This window comes from Acipenser ruthenus, chromosome 16, assembly GCF_902713425.1.
Source record: "Acipenser ruthenus chromosome 16, fAciRut3.2 maternal haplotype, whole genome shotgun sequence".
NCBI classification, from domain to species: Eukaryota; Metazoa; Chordata; class Actinopteri; order Acipenseriformes; family Acipenseridae; genus Acipenser; species Acipenser ruthenus.
In genome coordinates this window covers 31,046,617-31,067,437 of record NC_081204.1, presented here as the reverse complement: position 1 = coordinate 31,067,437, position 20,821 = coordinate 31,046,617, and the positions used below count along the sequence as shown (strand labels likewise).

Below are 20,821 nucleotides of genomic sequence, written 5' to 3'. Positions count from 1 at the left end.
AACTGCGAAGGCATTTAACTGAATCTTAATGCAGTACTTTTAGTACCAATTAAGCCTGTTAAGGTAATTACAGTCGCTGAACTTAAAAACAAACTTGATGTGGGTAAGAAATATTAGGGTTATCTTAAGTAGCACATTGTTTTTCTTGTTCGTTTCACTTTGTATATAATTGTATGTTTCGGTCACGACATCCTGGGGATTTTATTATTATTATTATTATTTATTTCTTAGCAGACGCCCTTATCCAGGGCGACTTACAATTGCTACAACATATCACATTATTTTTACATACAGTTACATTATTTTTACATACAATTACCCTTACACTTGGGTTTTTACTGGAGCAATCTAGGTAAAGTACCTTTCTCAAGGGTACAACAGCTGTGTCCCCCACCTGGGATTGAACCCACGACCCTCCAGTCAAGAGTCCAGAACCCTAACCACTACTCCACACTGCTGCTCTTAGAAACATGTCTAAGTATGTCTGGTGCCCCAGGGTGTACCTATTAACCTTACCTTCTGCAACACTCGGCCGATTTCAGATGTAAGAAATAAAAAATACAACAGTAATAAAAAACAGAGCAAATATGTTATTTCTCACATCTCACAACCTGGGCAGAGTGTTCCTAGGGAGTACCATGTGTACTCAGAGATTAGACATGTTTCAGAGAGCTATATTGAGGATTTAAATCTCGGAGTTTTAAAAAGTCACCAGGCTGTGATGACTGTAACAGCAAATGCTGTTACCAAAGAACAAGTAGGTGATCCTTGATGAATTAATTGCTTTTTAAACCAAACAGAGAACTGCAATTACTTTTTTAAACAAAGATGAACAGCTCTCTCCCTGAGCCTCTCTCTCCCCCAATCTGTTCCTCTTTTTCTTGAAAAACCCATCTGCTGTCTTTATTTGTCGTATCGCCTTTGATAAGAAAGAAGACTTGCACCTTTTGTTTTCTAAAAAAAAAAAAAACAGCCAGGCTACCAATAACAGAACAGAAAGACAAAAACATTTCTAATAATCTCATGAGAACATGAGTTGGTACACAGGAAATTGAAGATCAGACCTCTATGAATATCCAATTCTGCATTATGAAAAACAAGGTATCCAAACCACCTGTTCAAATAATAAAATAAAATAATAATAATAATAATAATTCAAATGTTCTTAAATGACCCGTCTGCTAGGCTGACACATACAAATGTACAACTGCCTTTCAACAAACATTATGATTATTCTGGTTGTGTACACAGCTACCATTCAACTCAAATTAGAGCAACAATAGGCATATATAAATACTGTGTGCAGTGGGGAGAAAAACACACACGTCTGGAAGGAAAAACTGTTTGTATTCAGTGCCACTGAGTGCTGGCCCATTTCGACCAGTGTGCAGTATAATAGCAATAACTGCCCTTCACTTTACTTCCCATGGAAACCATATCAAATGACAGTCTTATTGCTTCAATCTGAACTAGCCAACACGCTGCAACTCTGCTCAGAAGTACTCAGCATGGCATTTTGCAGGCTGCCGTGCTATTTCTGCATGTATTTATCAGGGTGAAGCATGATTCTTTTACAATGCTTTATCATACATTTCTGTGATTGATTCACCATGCCAGCCGTGAATTAAATGAGCTTTATTTTACTGGGCTATGCTCACGAGACGCTCCAGTAACATGTATAAAGAACGGAACAGAACAATGCAGCCCCAAGCTGAGAGACTGCAGGCACAGACACAGACCCTTAATAAAATCCATAATGTGTTTTTGCTGGAGATCATTAATCCCCAGAGCATTTTAATGTGATATAAATCCCCATCGTTCGTGCCTTGTTCTCGTTTTTGTTGTTTAAAGAAAGGTCAGATATAATCGTCTCCTGTTCTGTTCTCATTATGATCAGTGTAGCAGCGAAGACATTTAGAACCCTAATGTTTCTGTTTCTAGATCAGGTTTGACAATGTTAAGAAGTAAAGGCAGTGATTATTAATTTCAGTATTACAATACAAATTCAATCATCTTTCCAGGGAACACCTTTATTTTGTTTAATGGCAATATTTGTTTTGTGTTTTTTTTGCTCCTAGAACTTGAGATGCAATTGGTTGAATTAATCATCCCTTCTGATAATGAGATGTTTGCCTTCGGAATGCTTAGATACTCGCGGTGACGACAGACCAGCAAAATTAATCTATTTATTAACAGGCATCAAGGGCCGTTCACTTTCAATTGGTCCTCAGCTTACTCCCAGGCTATTTTGAGCATACAGTGGCAAGATTCCAATGATGTATTTTAATGAGATCAACCTTCAAAAAAAAAAAACCTTTATAACGTTTACCCTATGTATAAGAAATACACAGGCTGAGATCTATTGTGCAGGTTGCCATAGGCCAAGAGGCAGACATTTACTGTATATAAAGGCTGCTTATTGTGGATGCAACATTGGACAGACAGACAAACAGAAATACAAAGATAGATAGATAGATAGATAGATAGATAGATAGATAGATAGATAGATAGATAGATAGATAGATATCAATATTTAGTTCACATAGATAGAACATACAGTATACCCTGAATGATGGATGGATAGATGGATGAGACAGACAGACAGACTTGTCTACCTTTACACCAATAAGTTGATCCAGTTAAAAAAACTATACGTTTTACAGCAAGTCAGTATTCTACCTTCTGGAAGTCTGCTGAAGCCAGTACTGTACAGGTATATATATGTGTGACAGTACACAGTATATACAGCAAGTACACCTCGGAGAATTCAGGGGGGCATTAATCAGCAACCAGATGCATGACCTTGCTTACAGAAGAGGATCTTTATCTTTTAGAGCACACTTTTAAAAATACCATTTATACTCTTTGGCCACACTATGCAGTTTTTTACTTGTTTTTTTTTAAGCATGTTTGTTTTACGCTGTAGAAAAACTCTTTGTAGAAACCTACAGGGTGTTCGATTAACAGCTGGTGTTTAAGGACAACAACCCTCGTCATCCCTAATCAGACCTTTAATACAAGCTGTAGGTGTTGTTGTAACATGTTTCACAGTCTATTAATACAACATATTGTTCTGCTAAAGCAAATCTGTAGTGCAGATCTGGTGAACATACACAGCGCTGACACTGGTATCGTCCCTGTCTGCTGTACTGAACGCATGCTTGACGTTACTTTTAGAGGGTGTTGTAATAAAACTTTGTAACATTATCTACTTGTTTTATTTCACTTGAGGGATCCAGGTCTGTATTACAACGACCAAGGTCAACGATTCCCCCGTTTATTTATAAAGGAGGGTCCCAGTATCCCAGTCAGACTGGAGCACACTCAAATCACATGTTACCAGCTTCCAGATCAGCTTTCAAAAACAAGACACTGTAGAAGACACTGCTCTAATAGAAAACCAGACGTCATGTATTGCAAACACAGACAGCTATGTTATGCTCCACACAGGAGACACTGTATAGATAAGGTGTGTAAAATACTGTACATGTAAACGTATTGTACAGTATGTAGCCAACGCACATTCAGGGGTGGATGAAAAACAACAGTTAATACAAACATATTAGACTTTAATGTTGAGATCTGCATTAGTATGACAATACTTTTAAACTCTACTGTAGTTGAATGGAAAGGACCCTTGTGCTTATCATTCCGGATCGCAAAATCATTGCAAGCAATGCGTTCTGACTGAGATGTGCCAACACAGAGGCAGAGCATGGAACTTCGATGCTTTGAGAACAGCAAGCTCCATGACGCACGACGGCTGAAAAGAAAAACGCAGCAGGGAGAATATACAGCAGCATTGCTGTGTTCATGCCTAAGATGAGACTGGCAGTGCAAAAATAAGAACAAGAAAACCGACTGTAAACTACACTGGGACAAAGAACAACACGGGAGAAATCGTCAATATATCATTCTCCCTGTTGTTAAAATATATAGTATCACACTGGGTAGTTTACTGTTACCACCAGCTTTAACAATGTGAAGGATCGTGTAGTTTTAATATTAATTCAACAACCAATCTGACATTTCAGTCTTTTTCTTCTTTTTGTTTTTGAAGTTTGGAAAGCATCTTTACTTGAACAATAAACAAATTTAAATAATAAAAATAAAATATATATAAAAAGCTCGGGCATGACAATGCGATAGCGGTCATGCTGTTGCCCCATATGCTAGCGCGTACATCAAATTAAATGAGGGCGGACTCCTTTAGCAACCCTCTCTCGCCTCTATGTCTCTATGGAAATGGGTACCCAATTTACATCGAGAGGCTGCGCACCGTGATTCCATGGCACTGCAGAAGCAGATCGTGCGATAATACCGTAGCTCTAGCTCGTAGGACCCAACTCAATTTCAAACCATAACCACATACTGTCCTTGGGCATAGCGCCTTGGTGTGACCGGAATAGATTGATCCGTTTACACACAAACCTACCTTAGAATGAAATAGATTGCACGGTGCACGCAACGAACCAAACCAAACCAAATAAATAAATAAATAAATAAATAAATAAATAAATAAATAAATAAACATTTCAACAGGATGAAAATGACATCAATGTTCAACTGCCATAGCATTAAAGGGGCAGTGTACCCGTGTCATCATCTGTGTTTCAGCGTTGTATTGTAAGTCACAGGCAAAAGAAAATAAAGGATATGTTTATAAGCCACTAAAAAAACTAGGTTACAATATATTTGAGTGGACTGTTTACTACATGTATTTGTTTGATACAGGGGTACAGGCTACCATGCGTTTGCCCTTAAGGAACGCACACAGACTAATGTACCGGTTGATTCAGTGCTGGCCATAACAGTACAGTATATCGTTTATCAATTCATTTGAACTGCTCCCTACACTAGCCAATTTTCTGCACGTCCGTGCGTGTTTTTGGATCGCCTTCCTGGGCGATATCCATTGAGCTGCCTATTTGAGACCCCACAAACAGGCTACAGCAGCGACACACGGGGGCACTGTGTCTTTAAGAGGAGCGTTGTGTAAATGGACAGGCTCGGTGCTTACCCTTGGGAGCATCCTTTTCTTCTTTAGGCTTGGTCACTTTTCCGCTCATAGATCCCAGTTTGGATGTATACTTCAAGAATAAAACTAAAAAAACGAAATCCTCGATTGGTGTGCAAACGTCTGAGTTCTCCTCGGAAATCCTTGACAACCCCCCCTCGTCACCACGGATTCTCAAGACGAGCGCTCTGAAAATTGATTTAAAAAAAAACCAAACAGAATATCTTGAATATACGCGGGGAAATAGATGCCCTTATTGGCTATATGGTTAAATGATCACTTCTGTTATGCAATTATATTGGGAAGAACTGACATGTCAATTCCCTCATTCTGAAAACAAATGACACATACACAAAGAAAGCGTAGAGGAGAAAAGTCATGCAATCATGTTAACAAACAACAAAAGATTGCGGTTTAACTAGCAACAGCAGCCTATACAATGTTGCACAATTGTTGGTTGTTTAGACAAACAGAACGACGTGCATAATGGTACACCGTGTTGAAATTAGCTCTCAAGAGGTCCTTTGTAGACCACACAATCACAGTACACCTAATATGTTGCTTTGCACATATCTCTCGCGTCTTGTTTAAAAATGCTCTAAAAAAAAAACCGGAATCGCCATTATAAACAGGAATCAAACTGTTCCATCCTTTCGTGAAAAATAAATTGTCTTACCTTATTCTTTCCAGGTCTACAGGTCTTCAACAGAATAAAAAAGAAAGACCTGTCTGAACTGAATCCAGTTCTTATCGGTACAAAAACACGATGCTTTCTGATGTAGTAAAAAAAAAAAAAAAAAAAAAAAAGCGCTCCCACCGTGAGCGCGTCGACGTCAGAGCAGACAGACAGAAATGGAAGTGAAATGGCTCGGGGGAACCTGCTTTTCTAGAAGCAAGGTGACAATTCTAGAAGAGTCGCGTATTCGGGAGCCAGCGTCGTGAAGGTTCATTCTGCATGCAACGATCGTCGCTGTGTAGGGACCCCAGACACACCACATGAATACTGAACAAGAGCAGGAACAACACCATATCAACAGGATGTAAGCATGCAAGGGTACCGTTTCCTTTGTGTACTTCACTCCCCAGCTCACAATGATGCTGCAGGTACAGAGCGCTCAAGCACGACATCACCAGACTCCATAATACACGAGTATTAACATTTCATTAGGAATTAACTACGAGCCCCGAGCCATTACACTACAGTGTCTTAATAATAATAATAATAATAATAATAATAATAATAATAATAATAATAATAATAATAATAAACACGAACACGTGTACCCAGGGCGTGTTTTAAAGGTTAAGACGAACGTTCTGGTATATTAATAAGTGGCTATTCGGAGTTGAATCAATGATTCATGATTTTTATATAACATGAATGCTTGTGAATGTGTGATAGATGTTCCATTCAATATTAATTCAATAGGAAATGGTGTATTATTCCAAGCGTAATTACTTTTAAATTGGCTGATTTTGTTTCTAAAAGAATGAAAAGGTAAAGAACGCCTATACTTTATTATATGAATAAATATGATGTCAAGTTAATTTCAGCGGCAGTCAGGCGTATACATTTGGTCGATTATTGTTAGAAGCTGATAGTTTACCGAAATCAACCACTGAATCAAAAACTGAAAGATGTTAATGAGCTGCTCTTGTATATCCCATGCACAGCCACCAATACAATACCGACCCAGGCTAGACCCTTATTAACATGTGCCAAGCCTTCATTTCAAAGTACTGTCAGTTAATATATTATAGAAACAAAGGGGCTTCGATTAACAGTGAACTGCGAAACTGGAGTCAATGGTTTGCTAATATACTGTCAATGTCATTTCTAAATCGAGCAACTTCCTTCAACAAATGTGTGTGTTATCTAAATAAATACAATTACGTAGCCGTTATTATTCTTATGAATAATAATAATAATAATAATAATAATAATAATAATAATAATAATAATAATAATAATAATAATAATAAGGAAATGTAATGGAAATACAGATACTTCAATTACTTCATGCACTGCCCTTAAGTCTCAGTTTGGTTAGGCTGCGGTTGGATACACTAACTGACCACAGTAAGCAATACATTATAAATTACGTTGACTGCAAAAGGCTCTGCCATCATACAGGCTGGGCTTGTAAACGCAGTCCTGGAATTGAGAGCGTGTGAGCAGCTGGAGCAGGGCTCTGCAATGGAGAAGTATAGAGGTATCCTAACGGTCCCAGCGCTTTCCCAACGCACAGTACCTGTCACCATGCAGCAGTGGCTTCAGGTTCTATACAGAATCGTGTATATTAAAAAGATTAATGATAACAGAGAAAACGATCCTGCAAAACTCTTTGAAAAACTCTGACAGACGTCTCCTATTGTCTAAGCCAGGAAGGGTGAGAACCTAACGCGCTTAGGATATGTAGGGCAAGCACAGTACAGCCCAGACGCAAAGCTCATTAATAGCAGCCCCCTGCCTCGCTGTCCTGTCCCTGGTGGAAATCGTAACCCTGGCCAGCACCAAGCCTGAGCAGGGAGAATGTCTTTGAAAAGTATATACTAGCCTGATTGCTTTTATAACTGGGCTTAAACGAGTAACAGCCCTAGTTTGTATAGTCCTTTGAATCGATACACTTACTGCTCCACCCTGACTTTTTCAAGGATGACGACCACAGAAATAGACTGGATGAAAAATAACAATCGCTCCAAATTGAAACCGCTGTCAGGCACTGTTGCTGATCTAGATTTATGTCCAGTTAGAACCGCATTTTAATTCACCCTGCTCGTTCTTCCTAATATAAAACAGCATAATAACGTTAGAGCAGAATTTCCCCACGTCTATGGAACACAAATACCCAGCCACACTGTCTGAAGCGGTTTTGTACAGACTGAAACAAAGTGCGGATCAGCCGACTACCGTGCAGAAATCTCCAGAGGACAGCACAACAAGAAGCAGTCATTCCAGGCAATGTTTAGCAACGACAACATTACAGCTTTTTAATGAAAGCATTCCACATGAAGCGTCGCCGGTAGACTACTGTATACAAATACAGGCAATCTCTTATAAACATTCCTATTGTATATACCTACCTTTTCAATGAAGATAATCGAGAGCTTTAGTAATTTATAGGAACTCAAAATAATAATAAAGAAACGAAGATAGACCCAGAACAAACGCGAACTGTGTTCCCCTTGTTTTTCTTCCCCTTTGCTTTTAACGCGGATTTGTTTAATCCTCGCTGTGTTATACTGTACCGCTTCACAATCCCCGTCTACTCGACGTGTCTTCAGGTGCAACCCGGGTTATTGGTTTAAAAAAAGCATCGCATGGGAAACTTGGCTTGTGCTTTACATTATGGGAAAAGGGGGTGACTCGAGTTAGCGCGCGACCACCAGCTGATTCACTGCAGTTATGGGGTTTGACTGTGACAGTTAAGGGTTACGGATTCTATTCGGCAGCTATTTTTAGGGGGGTATTGGAAACCTTTCAAAGTTTCTCTGGACTCCCTAGACTTCTCCAAGTCGCTGTCCAAGTGCCGCAAGCAGCTGTGTGGGTATCAGTTTACGGGTCCCACATAAAGAAAAGCAACGACCTGCATAAGGAGAATCGAGTGAACCTCAGCGTAGTGCCGCTGTCAGAATGTTGCAGAACTCTTTCGTGGCTGCACGATTTACTGCCTTTACAGTGCGGGATTAGCATGATACCGTATCCAAATGCAACTAGAGTATTTATTTGGAGGTTTGTCAGTTTAAAAAGATTACCTGCTCTTAAACAAAAGTAAGGATTAAATCTGAAGTGTAGGAATGAAATGAGAGCGGGTTTACAAGTGCTTGGGTTCAATTCCTAAATGTATTGCTGATCATGAAATGGACCCTAGCATGTGGAAGTTCATTTAGCATTAAGGGATTGGCATCAGTGTATATATCAGGATCACAGTGACTGTAGCTTACCAATACATTTCATAAAGCCTACCTGCTCTGCACCTCCTCTCTTATATAAGTTATATAGGTGCAGTTTTTAAACAGCCACATGTTACAGTAAAGATAGTTAAAGAAATCTCATTTTGAAAACCATGCTTCCAGATAGTGCTACACTTCCTTGACCAGGGTGATATAGCCCCCACCCTTTTGAAGTCTGCTGCCGGCTATTAACCAACCAACTGCTTCCTCGATTGACTGACATGCTGTCAGCCAGTAACATGCTTCGACCCACACTGCTGTGGTGAAATGACCTGGAAGTGCAAGTGTAACAGATTTCCTGAGGATACATATTAGAAACTGAGAACTTTCTTTCACCTGATATATCACTCTACAACATGTTTTAAAGTGCTTGCTTTGCTTCCGAACTGCACATTTGAGACCTATACCACAAACAGAAGTGCAAAACAAGCACAGCTTATAGAATTATTTTGTTTGCTACAACCAATGCCATGAATCCCACTGGTGCCACGCCATCCTTCTGGATGGGTTCCCAAAGCAACCCGTTCAATATGGAGACGAGGGAACTAGTAAAGACACAGGGTCCCAAACCTTATTAAACCACTGGAAGAGCGAAATGTTAAGGGAAATCTCCCACTCTCCAGCCCTTTGATGTGTCCTCGAAAGCCTGGTCCCTGGAGCTAGAGCACATGTGCTTTTGTTAGGCACACCCTCTGCAATCACAAAATAACACAGACATTACCAACTGGACAATGTGTGACATTGCACGCCTAAGAGGCACAGCAGCTAATCCATAGCAGCCTCTGCATGCTGGCAAAGCAGCAGCAACGGCCTGGGGTGCCGTTCTCACATGCACTTATTTTTTTCCCCAAAGTCTGGTCCATCATCACTAATGTTATGACAGCTACTGCAGTGCATGCCCATCTTGTAAGCACCAGCAGTTCAGTGCGGTTTCTTGCACAGCAAGCCAATGCCGTTTGTGTTTCTAGGCTGCGTTGCTCAGATCTGAACTTTGTTGACCATCATGCTTATGAAATCTGGCATTGGATTCCCGAACAGGATGCTGAATATACAACTGTGCGGATTTCTATTTATTTAGAAATGTGTTATATTGTAACACTTGAATGTATTTGTATTTGCTTGCGATTGTAAGTCGCCCTGGATAAGGGCGTCTGCTAAGAAATAAATAATAATAATAATAATAATAATAAATGATCCCGCTGGCAGCCAATAGAAGTCACCCTGGGTTCTTGTAACTCAGTGGACTGAGAATAGATTTTTTTTTTGTACCACGGAAATGTCCCTAAATAAGTTTGAAAGCACCATTTACCCTTTTCTGTGTGCAAATTTCATTTTCTCATAAATAAATGGTGAGATTTAACCACAACCCTAACCCTAATGTTAAAGTAGGTGTGGGTGTGTTGGAAATAAAAACTGATTTAAATCTTGAGCTCAGTATTTGAATTCCCTCAGCTGGCCCATCGCTGAAAAGCCTGGCCCGTCTTTCTCCATCTACGCCCAGACATTTCTGTTCATTAACTACAAGGACGAGAGCCTGTTATTTTAGGAGATTTGTACCCTGTGCGGTGCATTTCTATATTACCACAATACCCACAGGACGGGTGACTCTGCACGATTAAACACAACAACATTGCTGCTTGCCCGGAGATTATAAAGAACGCTGTTAAACTGCTACAGTTGTCAAGCAAAGCATGTTCAATGCACTGGAATGGAGTGACAAGAAAGCATTAATCTGCACCTGTTCTACAACATCGTCTACACCTGAGGAAGGGAACCTCACACCTGCCCTCACTTTGAGGAATTGTGCCTGTTACCGTACAGTAGCTGCTGCAGCCACCTCTGCTCTTTCACCTTAGTTAAAGCTCTTCTGTATTCATATTCAAACTTGTAAGCTTTGGGAGTAGATGGAAAATCCTTCCATCTGCGACTCCCAGACTGTTTCCCTCGGACAGCACCAGGCCTTCTGGCTACTTGGCTGGAGTTTAGTCCTTTGACAGAACTGGCTTTCCTGTTGATGTATTTCAGAAGCCTTTTGATTAAAAGTACAAACACTGATGCAATCAATACGCCGTATGCACTGCATCTCTCTGCTGTGTTCTCGTCTCTCACGTTTGTTCAGTTTCCAAGCAAGAAGCAGTTAGGTTTCGGTATTGTGGTCTTTATGTACCAATCTGAAATTTCTTCCAGGACATTTTGGGCAGTTACTCTTTCCTACAGCCTTGTGGTCCGGCACATGTGCTTCTTTTGCTCTGTTCTCTTACAGTATATGTGTTTAAATCCCATGCTGCTTGGTTGCCCACACATTATTCCATTGCCTTGCAAATTCATTATCAAGCTGTTGTAAAATCTGATTGTAATCTCTTCTGTGTTAATGCACTGCACTTTTTTTATTACTTGCTTTAAAATGTTTCCTTTACAGGCACAGGGGTCTATTTTAATTATCTAAACTGTGGCTGATCATAGCACCACTGTTACCTGTAAATCTCATTTCCCTTTCTTTTATTGTATGGGATAATGTCAATAACAGGGTCAAACATCAACTGGATCAATACAGATTTAATGAGCAGCTGTATTTAGATACCACTGTTTAGATCACTAAGATAGACCCTAAGATCTCTGCCCTTTATTTCTAGTTTTCTCAGACTATAGTCATCATACAGCTGTTACTCCTAGTAGCTCCTTACCAAGGTTTGTTTACACACTATACGCTACTCTTGGATGAATGCAGGGTCCCTGCGGTGAGTATTAGCTGCTTCCCTCTGGTTTGTAGCACATGCCTGAGCAAGCAGTGGCAGATGCCTTATTTAATGCACATTCATTCCATGTTTTTGACTTCTTGACCTGATTGTTATTAAGTAAAGATCATTTAAACACTGGGCTCCGTGATCGGGGTCCCTGGCCGTTGCAGGAGGCGTTTCCCATGGGATAGCGACGGAGCCAGAGACCGCCGAGGTGAGAATACAGAGAACATTATCGGGGCTCTTCTCAGAAGAGCCAGCGCTGCATGTCACACCATTAAGGTGGGTAAACTGGAGTGGCTGCGGAAAGGGAACCTGTATCGTCTGCAGGCAGGGCATGCTTCTGCTGAAGGGCCGGGAGCCCCATGGAGACGCTGCTCTTGGTTTGCATCTCCTGCAGAGCAATGGTTCCTACTCCGGTTCTGCGCTCCAGGTTTATATTTCAGCGGGATCCTATTTTGTTTTGTCTGGTGTTCACAAAATAGTCTCAGATGGTAGAAGTGCTTTTCAGGGGAATTATTAACCAACTGACTTTAATAGCCATAAAGCCCCCTAGCTAGTCATTAATCCTCAGTAAACTGATTTTGTACTGTAGCCCTCCGAACTGTTAAAGTTTACTAAGGTGTGTCCTGAATAGCAATGTAACAAACATGTATGGTAAAGCACATTAAAGTAATGTAGGTTGTATTTTATAATCAAATATGATCCCTAAAAACTATTTAAAAATCTCCTGGATCTCTACAATGTGCGGTTCATCTTGTAAGTGCAGTTTGTTCTTTACTCTGTTGCTTTGTGAGCCAATCAAACCAATCACAATCAAACCAATCTGTCCCCAGACGAGAGGTCGCGGGAGGGGGTGGTGAGCAAGCCCACGAGATCGGTCCCTCCAGGCAGGGCAGGCTTCAGGCATGGACACAGACACTGATGAAGGAATTAGCACAGGCGAAAAAAAAAAAAAAAACCCTGCTTGGAAGTGTTGGCTTTCTTTGTTGCAGCTTTACTGCAGACATGAGGACTGCTTCAGGGCAGCGTGGACAGGCGTGGACTGGAGGGATGGCTTCAGTCTGTCTGGCTGACAGCCTTGTGCCCTGCACGAGCACCAGAATAAACCTGCAAAGGGAACAGGAAATAATCCCAAAGAGGGTTGTCACTTTAAATCAGGACTTCATTACACAATGAACCGTGGTTCCAGCCCTGGCACTGAGTTTTGGAACAATTTTGGATTGAGATACTCGGTGTTGGCATTGATTCTGTCTGAACCAGACCTGCAATTGTGCTCAATAACATTTCAAGCATTTGCATTGTTTGTCCCGTGGGGGTCCTGTGATATTTGCACATGCTCCATATTAATAAGACTTTACATAATGTGAAAAGGCACATTTCCGCCCCCACCCACCCACCCAGCCGATAGCCTGTGACATTTAAATGCAATTGCCTGCTTGCTATCTGATTGTAGTAGAGAGTAACCCGTTGTTTAATAATTTGAAAAGAAATCACGCTGTGTGTTTCACAAAATACTGCTGTGAAAAAAAAAATGTCAAAAAGCTGCCATCATGAGTGAATTTTAAAACCTATTACTATGCAAATCTGTGATGTCAACCTGCCCCTAATCTACAGCATGTTCTGGAGTTCAGTCTCCAATACAAATTCATGTCTTCTATTAACAAAACACAAGGGCTGTAGTATTGTCTGACATTTTAATTAAAGGAGTAACGCTACATTTTAAAATCCATTTATTTTTCTCCTACAGTAGCAGTGCAATATTATCACTGATCCCCCTTTCTTCAGTAAAAGAAAGTGTTATTCTTTGCTTGCATTTTATACTTCAGTTTGGAATATGCAGAATTTCAAAGACTGGAGATGCAAAGTTGTAAGTGCATGTTGGTACCCAATCACTTCATGTGCTGTGCTTCAGTGATCTTACTGCAATCCAATCATGTGATCTACAGCAAAGCTACCAGGATGCAGCAGTTTATCTATCGAGTTTTATTTCCATATCCTGAATTCATATAAAAACACAGGCAGAGTAACACAAGATTCACACTACAGCAAAAGGGAGGTGATTGGATTTTTAAGCATATTTTAGGCTAACACTCAATAGGAATTGCACTGCAAGGCAAGCATGCGTCAATCCCAACACAATTACTGTTATCTGTGCCACACAGTCTAACTGAACTGTCTGTACTAACATGCTCCTCAGTACCTAGCACAGCCCAATGAGACTGTGGGGTAGTCGATAGTGTGGCACTTGATACTAAGACTATCTGCTTACTTCCCTACAGTCCTGTGTTAAGAGATATCCCCTGGGGGCTTGGATCAATCAAAAAGCTTTAGATCTTCAGCCAAAGCACGTTAGTAGTTGTCAAAATATTCCTTTGTGAAATATATATTTCTGAAGAAATTAAACAAGTCTCAACAGGAGTTAGGCGCTCAATAACCCCCCGGTGTACCAGTAACCTTGACTCATGACAGCGAAGCCCATTCACCAGTGAGACAGCTGCTCCAGACTTCTGTTTGTGTAGCAGTTTGTGTTTGGGATCTGCTGCTGCTGTGGCTGAATACACAAACCCAGGATGGCATTGACCCTTTAAAGTGAAAGAGAGTGCGAGGGGGAGGGCGGGTAGTCTAAATAGGAGATTAAACCTTTCAGCCACAATGAGTCACTGGTTTGTTACTCATCCACGGTCTAGTGCATTTAATCTGGTGACTGTATGTGAACCACCACCAAACGATCACCAGCGACCATGCAGGGGCCCAACATTGGTGGACGTGATAATATTTCCATATTTGGAAATACTGGAAATCCATTGCTGTATTAGTGTCGTACCGTATCAGGTTCTCTGTACCATATTTGTTTGCTCAGTGTAATACACAGGTTTTTATAATGGTGGGATTCACGAAAGGGAATGGAGAAAACTATGTAAGAGAAACACATGCATTTCCCTTTAAATACTGGAAAAAAACCCCATTGAAATTGAAGGTAATTCAAAATTTTTAAAGGGAAGGGGAGGTGCTGCTTCCTTCGGCAATATAATTGAGTCCAACACAGAAATCTCATGTACATGTTTCTTATGTACCTACTTTACTGCTGTGCAGACAATTAAAGGGATTTACTGCAACAAATAAGCAACGACTTTCAAACCTTAGTCCATTATACAGGGAAGGGATTGCTCTAAAACTGTCTTCTCCTCTGCTCTCAAGCCACAGAACAATGGGGCAAATTATAGGCGGACATTTTAACTAAAGGATGGATATTAATCACATAAACTTTTAAGTACATCAAAATAATACTTTTACGCACCAGTGCATGAAATGATGAAAGACAAACAGCATCCTTCATGTTGACTAAGAAAGCAAATGTTTGAACCTGCTGTTGCCTTCCCCTTACCCACGGCTGGCAGGTTCACTAATCAAGTGGCTCTTTCCCTCAGCTCAGTACTCGATCTTCTGTTCAGTGAAGTGCACTTTCTCCTGAGCAGATCACTTAATTGAAAGTTATGTTGTTTTTTTTAAAAATCTACAGCCTGTCTTAACATATCAGAACACGTGGATTTAGTTCTAATCTACCAGCAACTTGCAGATACAGGGCCGTGATCTCGTAGCTTCTCACTCTCCAGTGCTATCTTTTGTATATAACCGTTGTGTACTTTCTAAAGCAATCCCTAATTATGATTTGATTCTTTTTCCAAATGACATTGTAACCCACAGAGCTGTAAAGCAATGGTCCATGTTCTGCAAGTACAGCCTCTATCAATTAAACATCAATTAAAAGCCCCTGCCAGTATGTTTGAAGCTCCTGGTAGAGGATCTGTTTGACAGGCTACAGGCCTACACACTGAACTTCTTCCATCATTTTATTCTGTTCCCAGTCCCTTCCTCTGCTCTGTCCTGACCCTGTCCATCGCACTCTCCTGCCTGTCTCTGGTCAGCAGGCTGCTCATTGTTCTGATTATCTGCTGGCTGTGTGTTTATCAATGTCAGCAGTGGAGACACGCGCAGTCTTCTCTGTTAACCACAACGGAGCTCGTACACCCTGGATAAATGTTCTGCAAAGCTGACCGCGTGCCTCATGAATGTCAAACATTAGTTAGCTAAAAAAAAAAACTGTTAGATAGAAATGCAGCTTCTGCCTCAGGCTGCTCCTGTAGATTTCATGCACTGCTCTACCGCAAGCTCAACTGAACTCATTTACTGAAAATAACTCTCCTTCAAACAACATTCCCCTGACGCCGATGCACGGCTCTGACCCACTGCAGAGAGGTCACACTCGGTGGAAAAGTTTCAATCACAACAGCACTAAACTCAAGAAAATCCTTAAAGAAGAATTCGATATTTCATAATGCCTGTTCTTTAAGCTTTATGGGTTTTTTTTTTTTTACTTCCTCCTACAGCAATGTGATTCCCCTTGATCTAAACCCTTAACCCTTCATTGCTACAGTTTCAAATTAGTTTATTGGTTACTTTCATTTTCGGAGTTGGACATCGCATTATCACTGACATAACAGTGACATTGTAATTCAATTTAATTACATTCATATAGTTGATTTGGAGCTGTCTCTTTATAAAAAATCTTTCTGGTACGTGTGACACGCCATGGCTCTTTCTCCAGGTTGGTCAATTCAAGCAAAACAACAGTACAGTACTTTTGATGAGAAGTACCTGTCTTTTGTGTTCTAGTAATACATTTGCTGAAACATTTGTCCAATTCCAATTTCATTGGACCACGATTTCTGTATATATATATATATATATATATATATATATATATATATATATATATATATATATATATATATATTCCAATTGAGTGTTTAATGTTGGATAAGGACAAACAAACCAAAAATGTTTCTTATAACCCGATTAGAAAAATGATTGAGATGTAGGGAGATGAAATCAGAAATATTGGCAGGACGCTGGGAGCAGCTGATTAGATGGGAGGTTGGGATGTCAGGATGTATGATAATAGGAAACTAATTGCATTTTCTTTATTCCTGATAGTCCAGCTGATCTGGGCATTACAGTGTGTTCTCAAATCATCTCCATGAGAAACAGCAGTGGCACAGTCGCTTTGCTACTGTTCTTGTTGCCTGCCTCTCAAACGCAGGGACCCTGACTTTGCTGGTACTCCACCGAAGCCAGGTAAGAGATCCTGAGGAGATGAGGAAGCTTTAGCGAATCACAAGACACGATGCAGGACAAAGTGAGAGATTAAGCAGAGGATTTGCAGATAAGGCATCTAATAGGACTTCTGACTCGGTAGCACTGTTCACCACAATGCTCTAGTTAGAAACAGGGTTTTTGAAAAGTGGGTTGTTAAAAATTGACACAGTAACTTCAGTTTAACTATTTCAGTGCTAGTTCATTTTCTGCCCGTGCCCAGTACTGTGCATGTTTATTTCTGTGGTTTAGAATTGAATCCAGGCTGATCAAATTCTTCAGTACACCCAGAACTAACAATAAGGATACACAACAGCTCTACCTACAGGACAATTAAAGATTAAAAAAAAAACTCCTGTACATTGTGGTGACTCAATAAAATGTTTGGTAAACCACAGTATCCAGAACACACTTAAGATATGAAGTTACAGCAGCTGATACACAGTAAATCCATTGTGCGTTCACATGGTAATGAACTGATTGTGTGACTTCAAGTCGGGGTTATTGAAAAGAGGATACTCTGCCAATTGTTTGTGAGAGCTGAATGCACAATAACAGAACTCCACAACCGCAGGGTGATGGGAGAGTGGAAGTGATTCTAGTGGTAACAGTGCCTTGCTGTATTGTTCCTCCTCTGGCAGAAGACTACATCTCTGCCTTACATCCTGGAAAGAGAAATCTCCATGAATTTCAATGGCAATCTAAAATGCTGGAGTGATGCAATGTTGTTCATGTTTCAAAAGCACATTCTTCACCTTGCACAAGCTGCATTTATATTTAGATTGAACAGAATCTCCAGACAAATGGGGAGCTGTACATTCTGAAAATAACTGTGCATAGCTTTCAATCCCTGCACTCCAATCATGTGACTAGTATTACTTAAATGAGTACAGTGTAATTACCGGTGATACAAGGAAGTGTGACAAATTGACTTTTTCAAAAAAGCACCTCTTTTTTTAGTTTGGTCAAACCTTTATAGTGTATTTTGCAGCATGGGCAAACTACTTAACACCCACAGGTTTGAACTTTATATCATATTAATATACATATGTGTCACTAGTTCCACATTGCACCTTTTTACTGCATGGTTTATATTATTTTAAATATAAATTATTCAGCATTCTAATGGCTGCATGAAAAATATATGTCAATACTTATTACTTCGAAATCTAACAAATTAAGAATTTAACCCATTCTGGAGCGGCTCTTCAGACCCATTGTGTAATGCTTCTGGTAGAACCAACCTGGATTTGTGGCCTGTGTTGTTTGAGATGAGGGACTGCATACGCACACACCAGTACCACTCCTTCCTCAGAAACGACAGCTTCTGAGGAAGGAGTGACTATCTAAGGGTGCGGTAGACTTTCAAAAACTTTAGAATTCTCTCCAGCTTTGAAATGCAAATCGAGAACTCAGCTGAGGATGTGCTAAGCGGCAAACTGCTCTGAGCTCGCGGGCACAGGAACGTGTCATCTTGGATCTTTATAAACACACCTCCCTTGTTTCCGCCGGGGCAGCAGTGTGGAGTAGTGGTTAGGGCTCTGGACTCTTGACCGGAGGGTTGTGGGTTCAATCCCCAGTGGGGGACACTGCTGTTGTACCCTTGAGCAAGGTACTTTACCTAGATTGCTCCAGTAAAAACCCAACTGTATAAATGGGTAATTGTATGTAAAAATAATGTGATATCTGTATAATGTGAAATAATGTATAATGTGATATCTTGTAACAATTGTAAGTCGCCCTGGATAAGGGCGTCTGCTAAGAAATAAATAATAATAATAATAAATAATAATAATAATCCTGACTGCAGGACGAGGTGCTGACCTGTTTCTCGCTGTAAAGCTTCTGCTAATTGCCTGCTCCAGCTTTCATGAGATTAAATACTGTGAATACTGAAAGCTCTGGTGGTAGATGTACGTGTAAGATTTTGCTCTAGTCGTTAATACAGTGCGTTTAGTTCACTTTCTTGAAAACGCCCTTCATTTGTTAAATATTACTATTACGTTAAATAACAGAAAGCATGATAAATAGTAGTTAAGCGTTGTAAAGAGTATGGTAAACCACCTGAAAGCGCACAGCACACCACGGTAAACTATGGTAAATGCATAGTATAACCATGGGAAAAGGTCATGGTTTGCAGCAAGTCGTTTAATTCAGGAGTGGCATCAAACACTTTCTTTTAAAATGTTACAGTAAGGAGATCTTTAATAGGCCTATGTTCTCATTGACAGCACCACGTAGCCTGAATCAGCAGGTATGATGACGCATGATACACGGTGTTTAATTACACTATGTAACACAATTTTTGTTCCTGGGTAGTAAGTGTTATTTCCTAATTGCTTATGCCTCAAAAGTATAGAAAATGGCTATTATTCCCCACAAACTTTGCTTTTGTGACCAGGACAGTGATATTTTGAAATTTACCTATTTCCAATGAGAAAACGGGCGAATTTGTGTCTTTTCGTTCACATAAAGTCAGAAAAAAACAACATATGAATCCAAATTAACATGTATTTATACTAAAGTAATACAAAAATGACTACAAAAGATTTAGAAGTGAGTAGTTTTTCGAGATTTACGATTATACTGTAAATCACTTTCACGAATCAGCCCCCAAATGTAGTCTCCCAAAAAAAAAAAAAAATGTGTTACACAGTGTTATACTTCTCGTGTGTGGTACATCTATATAAGCGCCAGGTGAAGAAGTGAAATGTGCTGAGAAGCGTTACCGGGGAGAGATAATTGGGTTTCTCTGGTTTAGCGTTATCCGCGAAGACTGCGAGACATGCAGGTGCTTCAAGAGTTGTTACGATCTGAAGTGATATTTTTAGTCTTTTTTCCTGTTTTTCACTTACTCACTGTTTGTATTCTGGTTAATCAGCGTCTAACTCTAAATGGCTTGTGAACAGGAACAAATCGATCAATATTTAATCGAGAAAGTCTGCCCTCCAAATCTTCCGGTACACATCTGTACAAACATAGCTCAACACAGGAGAACACACCCCTCTGTCTGAATTGGACACGAGCACAAAACACCCAGAACACTGTATAACTGCACGCATAATCCTTCACAGTCGCTCGACATGCATGCATTTACGAATTCATAACATTGCTTTTTGCTACAATGCTACACAATCGTTTAACGGTTCGCAATAGTTACAGTAACAGTGTTAATGGCTGTGAGTCACAGAAATACACTTGACATGTTGAATTCAATGTCATACGATTTTGAACCGAATGTTTGAACACTCGTATGCTGGTCGTGCCTGTAATTGCATGGATTCTGAAGGATTGTGCACTTAGCTGGAGGCAGTTAAGTCGCCTTTATAAAGGGGTTGCGATTCCTACATAGTGTCCAGTTCAAAGAGAACGCTACTTAGTTACTCCCTAATCCCAGATGTAAATGTGTGGGACAGGTATGTCAGATTACTCTTTGTGACAGAAGTCCTTTTTCATATAATTAACAACACTGGGGTAAAGTATCGATCTTATCTTTCTGAATTTAAGTCACGACGTCCCCTCCCCCTCCTAGCATCCTTGACAAAACACGATGTAATATGTTTATTGTCCAGCAGGGGGCTAACGTACTGTCAAACTGCAGGTGTAATATGTATTGCTAAGAACATGGGGCAATAGAGAGATTACACCACTGCTATTGTTACACAGTTGCCATCTCAACCCAGGTAGGTATTGTACAGCAGACCTCAGCAGACTCCTGTGTGATACAGACTGCAGTCCTGATGCGGTCTCTGCTTACATGCCCATGGCATTATCCATGCTACTTCCATTGGGAATACATCAAACACAATAGCAGAGCTTGATTAGTTTCTACTGTGTTCTTTTTGAAATAGGTACGCATCACCCCCACCGCCCCCGTCTAACAGACACACACACTGACACACACACGCACACACACGTAACCTTTTGTGCTCATGATGTCCTCGGAATGCAAACA

General features: G+C 40.3%; 1 protein-coding gene across 3 annotated transcripts in view; it reads right to left on the bottom strand.

The window, feature by feature from the left end:
- LOC117412251 (fibroblast growth factor 13) overlaps positions 1–8,408 on the bottom strand; it is an 88,592-nt gene extending 80,184 nt beyond the window's left edge. For 2 of the 3 annotated variants that reach the window (XM_058989417.1, XM_058989422.1), the window contains exons 1-2: positions 5,694–5,812; positions 5,021–5,205 (exon numbers count right to left, since the gene is read on the bottom strand). In XM_058989417.1, the coding sequence (XP_058845400.1) occupies positions 5,021–5,069 (49 nt within the window). In that variant the 5' untranslated portion in view covers positions 5,070–5,205; positions 5,694–5,812. Of the gene's footprint in view, positions 1–5,020; positions 5,206–5,693; positions 5,813–8,101 lie in introns of those variants that run through there. The other variant, XM_058989418.1, reaches the window with a different exon arrangement.
- Positions 8,409–20,821: the final 12,413 nt, after the last annotated feature.